The 10,097-nt window shown below is 41.1% G+C and overlaps 1 protein-coding gene across 5 annotated transcripts in view; it reads left to right on the forward strand.

Moving 5' to 3' along the window:
* LOC124146020 (armadillo repeat-containing protein 3-like) overlaps positions 1-8,358 on the forward strand; it is a 30,434-nt gene extending 22,076 nt beyond the window's left edge. For all 5 annotated transcript variants that reach the window (XM_046516050.2, XM_046516053.2, XM_046516054.2 and 2 more), the window contains 4 exons: positions 1,817-2,026; positions 2,696-2,858; positions 3,884-3,979; positions 7,384-8,358. In XM_046516050.2, coding sequence (XP_046372006.2) covers positions 1,817-2,026; positions 2,696-2,858; positions 3,884-3,979; positions 7,384-7,494 — 580 coding nt within the window. In that variant the 3' untranslated portion in view covers positions 7,495-8,358. The remainder of the gene's footprint in view (positions 1-1,816; positions 2,027-2,695; positions 2,859-3,883; positions 3,980-7,383) is intronic.
* The last annotated feature ends 1,739 nt before the right edge of the window (positions 8,359-10,097 follow it).

Genomic DNA, 10,097 nt, shown 5'->3' on the forward strand with positions numbered 1-10,097 from the left:
CAGGATACAATGCTTTTATTGATTAAGAATTTAAATATTGTTGGTAGTACGTGCAACTTGTTGCACTCTGATACCTGTAACTGATACTGAGCTCTGTGTTTATGTTATAAAATTTGAAAAGTTCTGTATTATTGGATTGATGTTGTCCTTGACTTCGCTGTCATGGTATGACAAAGACAGACCAATTTGGTTTGTTGTTTTGATTTCTTTTTTTAATTCTTTTCCTCTTGCTACGTTTTGGCTAGGCTCACCCGTAAAATTTACATAAATTGACCTAGCCAACAAATTAAAGTTAACCTACAGGACTTGTTATGATATACAAAGAGAATAATCAACTTGAATTCGATTTATCTTTTCTGTCAGAATTAATGTCATTAAGTATTAATGCATAAGCTTGCACCCATCTTTATAACCCTATAACAATCTCCTACATAACCCTGTACCTCTCTCCTACATAACCCTGTACCCCTCCTCTACATAACCCTGTACCCCTCTCCTACATAACCCTGTACCCCTCTTCTACATAACCCTGTACCCCTCTTCTACATAACCCTGTGCCTCTATCCTACATAAACCTGTACCCCTCTCCTACATAACCTTGTGTCCCTCTCTTACATAACCTTGTATCCCTCTCCTACAAAACCCTGTACCCCTCTTCTACATAACCATGTACTCCTCTCCTACATAACCATGTATCCCTCTCCTACATTAACATGTTCTCCTCTCCTACATAACCCTGTACCCCTCTCCTACACAACCCTGTACCCCTCTCCTACATAACCCTGTACCCCTCTCCTACATAAGCCTGTACCCCTCTCCTACACAACCCTGTACCCCTCTCCTACATAACACTGTACCCCTCTCCTACATAACATTGTATCCCTCTCCTACACAACCCTGTACCCCTAATGTACATAACACTGTACCCCTCTCCTACATAAACATGTACTCCTCTCCTACATAACCTTGTACCCATCTCCTACATAACCTTGTATCCCTCTCCTACATAACCTTGTATCCCTCCCCTACATAACTCTGTATCCCCCCCCCCCTGCATAACCTTGTATCCCCCCCCCCCCCCCCTACATAACCCTGTATCCCTCTCATACATAACCTTGTATCCCTCCTGCATAACCTTGTATCCCTCTCCTACAAAACCCTGTACCCCTCTTCTACATAACCCTGTACTCCTCTCCTACATTAACATGTACTCCTCTCCTACATAACCCTGTACCCATCTCCTACATAACCTTGTATCACTCCCCTACTTAACCCTGTATCCCCCCTACATAACCCTGTACCCCTCTCCTACATAACCCTGTATCCCTCTCCTACATAACCTTGTATCCCTCCTGCATAACCTTGTATCCCTCTCCTACATAACCCTGTATCCCTCTTCTACATAACCTTGTACCCCTTTCCTACATAACCTTGTATCCCTCTCCTACATAACTCTGTACCTATCTCCTACATAACCTTGTATCCCTCCTACATAGCCTTGTATCCCTCTCTTACATAACCCTGTATCCCTCTCCTACATAGCCTTGTATCCCTCTCTTACATAACCCTGTATCCCTCTCCTACATAGCCTTGTATCCCTCTCTTACATAACCCTGTATCCCTCTCCTACATAACCCTGTATCCCTCTCCTACATAACCTTGTATCCCTCCTACATAACCCTGTATCCCTCTTCTACATAACCTTGTACCCCTTTCCCACATAACCTTGTATCCCTCTCCTACATAACCTTGTACCCCTTTCCTACATAACCTTGTATCCCTCTCCTACATAACCCTGTACCTATCTCCTCCACAGGCGCACCAAGGCTCAGCGTGAGCGCGAGGAGAAACAGAAGGAGGAGGAGATCCAGGCTCAGCTGGCCAAGGAGGCAGAGGCTCAGGCTGCTGAGGAGAACAAGCCCTTCACCACCCCGGCCGACCCCGCCCTCTATAAGTACATGGAGGACGTCATGGATAAGATTCAGCCACTGCCCACCACGAGGCTGCAGGTGGTGGCACTCGCAGAGTACGTAGTTGTCCTGATACACTGTGTCACGTATTCCTTGTAGAGACAAGAGGATCTGTTACAGATTGGCCTCATAGGCTGTGTGTTAGAAGAATAGTATCATGTTTTGTCTTTGTCTTTGTGAGAGCAATGATTATATGACAGATGTAATTTGTTTTCTATTTTGCTGCACATATAAACTTATGTGTGTTAGGTGAATATGATACTGTGTTCAAAATTTCAGACAAGCCAAACAAATACATTTTGTCTATCTGATTAGGGGAAACTATAAGGATAAACTGTGTTTTGATGTGGCTATGTAGAAATATAATAAGTACACTATATATCTTGTGAAGGGACAGTGGGTCATATTACAAGTGGCTTACATGTTGCAGAAAGTGTACTGTATTTCTTAGTCAGTCATACAGACACTGAAACAAATATATCTATTTCAGCCCAGGAAAGTCTATAATAATTTGCAAGTCTAGATTACTGCAGTTTCAAGGTCTGAAATTGAAAAGTGTCTCTGGGCTCCTTCTTATTACTTTTTATTAAGATGATTCAACAACTGTCCTTTCTGTGAAATATTTTCATTTCAGAGACTAGATGTTAATCTGTTTATTTCTTAAATGATTGTATTTCCTGCCAAACTGTCATTGTGATGAGCTATGATTGCTTGTGTGGTGGCAGGTACGTGGCGGAGAAGATGGGAGGGCCTATAGCGAAGGGGCAGGTGACAAACTTCAGCTGGGAACTACCTCTCAGTCAGATCAAGTTCGAGCTCAAGTCAAATGTTGTCCCCATCGGCAAGATCAAGGCTGGAATCCATGTGCACAGAGCACTGCTCTTCAAGGTGAGATCTCAGAGCATTAGCATATGTCTTACTTTGCCAGGTCCTGGTTCCAGGGTAGCCTGGTGGTTAGAGCATTTGCTCGCCATGACAAGGGCTTGGTTTTGATTCTCAACATGGGTACAATTTGTAAAGTATATTTCTGGAGTTCCCTGTTGTAGTATTACTGGGATATTGCTAAAAGGTGCGTAAAATCTAGGGCTGTTACGATTCACTCGCGTATTGTGATTCAAACCGTATCCCTTCATGAACTGAATTCTTTATTCGTGGGCACAAGAATCGAATATTTATCCAAAAAATAAAAAGTCTTTTTTTCTACTAAGAATATCCATAAGAACTTATTATATACATATGTAGATTTCTTCAAAGACAACACTCATATATATTTTATTTGACAGTAATGTGGTCACTGGTCATTGTCGCATTTGAGCAGATAATATAGAACCTTGATAAATGCAGTATATAAATATATAATAATAATCATTAACACTGTCAGCTTGGTCAAACCATGTCAAATAATTTATTGTTTCACTGAATATAATAAAGAATACATCAACTGTTGACTCGTGAAAAAATATTTGTATTCGTTACCCTATGCTTATGATACTGTCTTATTTGCCTTATCATGTATTTATTGCACCCCTAGTAAAGTCATTCTCACTCACTTATATCACTGTGCAGAAGACTTGGAGAAGGGTAGCCCAACAGTCAAATGGTTCTCTTGCCAATCAACTGGGTTTTACTTGTATAGCCCAATCACGGTGTCCTCCCTCTACTGCAGGTCTACAGCGTGATTTGACTGTAGGAATTCACTTGTATATCTTACTGATGAGGATTCAGAACCATGGTCTCTTCATGATTAGTTGATATTCGGGATTATTCATAGTTTCATGAGTGTCCTCCATTACAGCCTACCAGAACCACATTCAACTCTTGGGAGTAGAAAGCATTTCTTGAAAAAGTTACGTTTAGACCAGGGAGAATGGTGACACAGTGTTTGAAGACTATAAGCTTGTGTTTTGTTGCAGACACTGGCTGACCGTATTGCTGTTGGATGTTCCCTGACAAGGGGAGAGTACAACCGAGCCTGGAACGAAGTCATGCTACCAGAAGAAGATGAAGTGGTAATGTCACATTTCTCACCAGTAATCACTGATAATGATGAAGTTGTCAAATAGGTGTGTGTGTGTGTGTCTTGCTTGTTAAATGCCCATTCAGCACTATTCCAGCTGTATGATGGCTGCTTGTAAGTAATTGAGTCTGGACCGAACAATCCATTAATTGATATTATGGTCAACTACACTGATGTGCTGTCAACCAAGTCAACGCACCTGACCATCCCATCCATTGGGTTGCCTCTTACAACCAGTATAGGTTACTGGGAACCAACTGTAACCCAGGATTTCGACAGGTTCCTAACTTAGGCACCTCTTACGACCAGCATAGGTTACTGGGAACCAATTGTAACCCAGGATTTCCACGGCTTCCCAACTTAGTCACCTCTTACGACCAGTATGGGTTACTGGGAACCAATTGTAACCCAGGATTTTCACGGCTTCCCAACTTAGTCACCTCTTACGACCAGTATAGGTTACTTGGAACCAATTGTAACCCAGGATTTCCACAGCTTCCTAACTTAGGCACCTCTTACGACCAGTATAGGTTACTGGGAACCAACTGTAACCCAGGATTTCCACGGCTTCCCAACTTAGTCGCCTCTTACAACCAGTAAAGGTTACTGGGAACCAACTGTAACCCAGGATTTTCACGGGATCCTAACTTAGGCACCTCTTACGACCAGTATAGGTTACTGGGAACCAATTGTAACCCAGGATTTCCACGGCTTCCCAACTTAGTCGCCTCTTACGACCAGTATAGGTTACTGGGAACCAACTGTAACCCAGGATTTCCAAAGGTTCCCAACTTAGTCACCTCTCACAACCAGTATAGGTTACTGGGAACCAACTGTAACCCAGGATTTCCACGGCTTCCCAACTTAGTCACCTCTTACGACCAGTATAGGTTACTGGGAACCAATTGTAACCCAGGATTTCCATGGGTTTCCAACTTAGTCACCTCTTACGGCCAATATAGTTTACTGGGCACCAATTGTAACCCAGGATTTCCACGGCTTCCCAACTTAGTCGCCTCTTACAACCAGTATAGGTTACTGGGAACCAATTGTAACCCAGGATTTCCACGGCTTCCCAACTTAGGCACCTCTTACAACCAGTATAGGTTACTGGGAACCAATTGTAACCCAGGATTTCTACGGCTTCCCAACTTAGTCGCCTCTTACGACCAGTATAGGTTACTGGGAACCAACTGTAACCCAGGATTTCCATGGGTTCCTAACTTAGGCACCTCTTACGACCAGTATAGGTTACTGGGAACCAATTGTAACCCAGGATTTCCACGGGTTCCCAACTTAGTCACCTCTTACAACCAGTATAGGTTACTGGGAACCAACTGTAACCCAGGATTTCCACGGGTTCCTAACTTAGTCACCTCTTACGACCAGTATAGGTTACTGGGAACCAATTGTAACCCAGGATTTCCATGGGTTTCCAACTTAGTCACCTCTTACGGCCAATATAGGTTACTGGGCACCAATTGTAACCCAGGATTTCCACGGCTTCCCAACTTAGTCGCCTCTTACAACCAGTATAGGTTACTGGGAACCAATTGTAACCCAGGATTTCCACGCTGGAGACAAATTCTACCCCATGTCCGTAAAGGTCTTTCTCTGGTAGGGGTGTGCGAGGGTCCAAAGAGAATCAGGGATGGGGTCACCTGAATGTGACAGCCTTGAGGCATGTGGCATAAAGACAGTTATGCAATTTTTAGGGAGAGTTTATAGAAATAATGGACAGGGGTTTAACATTGCGTTCTGGATTATTGCACTGATATAGCAAAGTGCATGAATGTCTCTGTGTGTGTGAGTGCATGACTGTGCCTGTCCTAGTCCAGACTAATACCGGTTTTATAGTGCTCGCCCACTGAGATAGCATGTTGTAATCTCATTCAAATCAGATCTTAGTTCTCGCTATGGCTAAACAAAGATCAGAAGGCAGCTTTCTTTTGTTTTACAGCACTAATTTCAAATTGGTGACTACACTTCGAAACATATTTTGACAAATTCTCAATTACAAATTTGAAACCTGAACAAAAGAACATTTTTGAAGGGTTAATAGATGGTACAGATTGTATTGATTCAGTCGTTAAACCCGTAACTATCGTTTGGAATACCCCGTGTTAAAGTTTTCGGGGTTGCATGATTAGAAATCACATTCCAACTCTCACTTTCATAATCTGGTAAGCGACGCTCTGATTGGTCTGATGAAAGGTCGTTCTGACGTGACCCCTTATGGGATGTCTTCAGATCTTTGTTTAGCGGTAGCGAGAACTAAGGTCTGATTTTTTATGAGATTGAGCATGTTGCAGTTTAACATGAATACTCCATTCATACACGTATACTGAACCCAGCCAACCAGTCTATATTTTATCCCCTTAATGCCGAGTTCCAGGAATGGTAACACCAAAAACCATCATATAATGACTTTTGGAATGATGTGGTTGGGGATCGATCCACCATCCCTTCCGCTCTCAGGGCAGATGCTCTGTCAACTAGACCATGCTGTCTCAAGAAAGCTGAAGTGATGCTTCATGGAATATTAGACACTTCATCAATTCCAAGGGGTTCTTGCACTGATTGCTTTACCTTTATGATATTCTGTGCGTGTTGATTCTGAAATCAAATTTGTATTTACATATTTTAAGGTTATTTTTCACAGCTTTACAGGTCTGAAAAATTAAATTTAAAAAAATTGATATAGATGAACAAAGGATAAGGTCTGAAGTCTCTCCACATGTTCCTATGTTAATATGAACCCACAATGATTTCTTTTAACAATTCAACAAGTTTATTCCATATAAGCTGCATGTTCATGAGTAATGTACATGACTATCAATAAACAGGAAGAAACGGTTTACAGTGTTGAAGAGAGATATTCAACAACAGAGGCATGTTTTGCCTGGATAATGTACACAGGAAACACACATCTTAAACAACTCCCTAGCACCAGCCTAATGATGTGATGCTATTTTCCTAACTACTCACTTTATTAGCATAACTAGGGTTGTAGTTGTAGGGTTGTTTGTTTATCAATTGTCGGCTCTCATATCCTATGCTGAAAATACACTGCATATCTGACTGCAGTATATTCAATATATCTAGTTTGACAGGAAAGGAAGTGTTTAAATATAAACACTATAAAGTGCTTTAAGAACATACATTTTTTTGTGTCAGCTTTTGACAAATGAGTTTGGTTAAGCCCAGGAATTTTGTTTTTTTTGGTTTAAGTAGAATGAACATCCAGCTTCACCCAACCAGTGAAGATAATGGTCTAATCTTTGCATGGAGCATCATTCAATCACTGTTTTAACAATAAGTGACATAGACAATTTCAAACACTTGCTCTCATCACTCACTGCCTTTTATGACACGAATGTTTTGTGTGTGTTCCAGGCCGGTGGTGCCAGGTATCCTCCGAAGCCCTACATAGTTGATCTGATCCACGAGCCAGGCAAACTCCTGCCAGTCAACACTCCCGAGGCTGTCAGCTACCAGAAGTTGTAACTGTTGACAGTCACTGATTGGTTTCACACCTCCCACTTGCCAGCCAGAAGCTACTAGGGGGGCAACTGCTCATTGAATTCTCTTTGCTTTTTTTGTCTTGATAACTTAATGTTTGTAAATCAGTTGCAGACCTCACCTGTTAGATACTATAGGAGTCTGTATCAGGTTTGAGAATAATTTGATATTTTTTTCATCCCTGTTATCTTTTGGAAAATTAGACGAAGGATCAGGAATGGGATGTTCTAAGATTTGGTGGACTGTTAAGATTAGCATCATTATATAAATCATGTTCACTCTGTAAATGATATTTATAGCATCTTTTTATGATAAGAGTCATTATATGAAAATCATGTTCACTTTGTAAAAGATAATACAATCATCAACATAATCAAATTTCACACATTTCAATTGTGATATGTGGATAGACATTGAATCAAGGGATTGTATTGAGGCAGATATCAGGAATGGAGGTGGGGGGGGGAGCTATTGTGAATGATTTGCCAAAATTATGTTGACATGATAATCAATTATCCGAAGATGATTCTGTTGTGATATGAGTGTGATGTAGAGGTACCACATGGTTCTTCATCTTTGCTCTGCATCGCTTCGGACAGTTGAGGTCAATCAGCAGTCTGTGATATATGTCATGATTTAGATGTAACAATATTGTACATAAAACAAGCATTACTATAACTACACATGTCTGTGCCAGTGGGTTTTGTCAACATGTTGCTATATGTAAATACTGGAAGTATAAAGTGTTTTGTGATAACCTGTGTATAGTGAACTCCAGCTTGTTGAAAATCCGTCCAATTGTCATTGTGTACATATAGAAATTGAAATGATTAAATATAAATTCTTGAAGCTTTGTTGTTGTTGTTTTCTCATGCAAATATTATCCAAGATCACAAAGTTGATGCAACTCTGATGACCCTAAACTGAGATGTTGACCCTCACCTTTTAGCTCACCTGACTGTCATGGCCTCTTTGTCTGTCGTCCAGGGGACTCAATCCTAAATATCTTCTCAGGAACTACTATATTAATGAAGCTAAAATTTCCCATACTTGTTCCAACCAATGGTCACACCAAGCAAGAACCAAACTGACTTTATAGTGCCAAGTTTTAGTCAGCGTGATAAAGTTTGAGATTGTGCTTCTGTTGACATTTTCAATTATTGAAAAAATAAAATAAGGACTTGGACTGTGCCTGAACAAATATATTAATGATCATTCCATTTATTCTGTAGAACTTTACTAATATACCATATATTTAGTGTAGTACCTCAAATAAAATCAGAGCAATGCATTTGAGAAATGTATGTTCTTGTGGCATGGAGTCTGACTGACTGACTGACCTTCAAATCAGGGCTTGTGAGCTGGTTTTGTTGTTATACCTACCAAGGAATGTGTACACACAACAATAATACATGTTAGAGGTGTAAAATAGCAACTTTAAGGCAACTGAATTGAGATAACTGTGGAGAATATTGAATGTACTGATACTTTCCCTTGTAAGCCTGATGACATTTGAGTACTAACATCAGCATTAGGTGGAAACCAATGTTTATGATCTATATTCTGAATGTAAGGAATTCTATGTGTCTCAGTGCACCACCTCTAGACTTGGGTATGGATACCATGGTATGTCATTGACCACTCAGGTGAGGCCGACTGTGTATTACAACGGCCACCCAGCTCGTCTGCAGTGACAGATCTAGAGGTCTACAACAGCATCCCTTACAAAAACAGCAATTGCAGGATTGCGAAGGAGATCTGACCAGATAGTCTTCCTGAGGAATATCTCGGAGCCAGTTGGCATGTCAGATGTGTTTTTGACGCAACAACATCGTCAACTGAGACATCAGCAGTGTCAATCACACAATATATTGCCTAACCAGCAATGGAGAACTGTTTAGTTCAGTGAGTCAATATTTATGGTTCTAGTTCATAGGAGAACCAGAATGTACTGACGCTATGAACTGCATACGGGAGGGACAGTTTTAACGGTGGCAGCTAATGATATGGGCAGAATTCTATCACACTGGTAGAACCCCCCCCCAAAAAAACTTGGTAAATGAGGAAGGCAATGTAAGGGCATATTGCTATTGTAATCCTACAGCCGCACGTTGTTCCAATCATCAACCAAGTTCATATTTCAACAGGTCAATGATAGACCGCGTAAGAGCTGCATTCCCACGTAACCACAATGTACAGGTTCTCGCGTGGCCGTCGGAATCGCCAGCTTGGAACCTGATAGAAAACTTATCGGCATGCAGTACTTGACGCTAATGGTGGCCACACAAGATGTATATATGCATGACCATGACATTTGTCCTGTATGTCGACACTCATCAAGTGTTTAGATGTGCATTGATTACTTCCTACAACAAACATCTGGTTGAGCGTTTCTTTGAATAATTACAAGTATTGTGAAATCAGCTTTTCTGTTGGTATTATAATACGGTAAATCTCGGCCAGGTTAAAACTCCTAATACTTGTCTTTTGCCTGGCGTGTGATTTGTTCTGATTGATAAAACTGCCATTGTTCACCAGTGATGGTCGGCGGGATGGACTGATCTGAATTACAGGTGGGTATCTACAGC

The sequence above is a fragment of the Haliotis rufescens genome, unplaced genomic scaffold, assembly GCF_023055435.1.
Source record: "Haliotis rufescens isolate VD_foot unplaced genomic scaffold, xgHalRufe1.0.p SCAF_7, whole genome shotgun sequence".
NCBI lineage: Eukaryota > Metazoa > Mollusca > Gastropoda > Lepetellida > Haliotidae > Haliotis > Haliotis rufescens.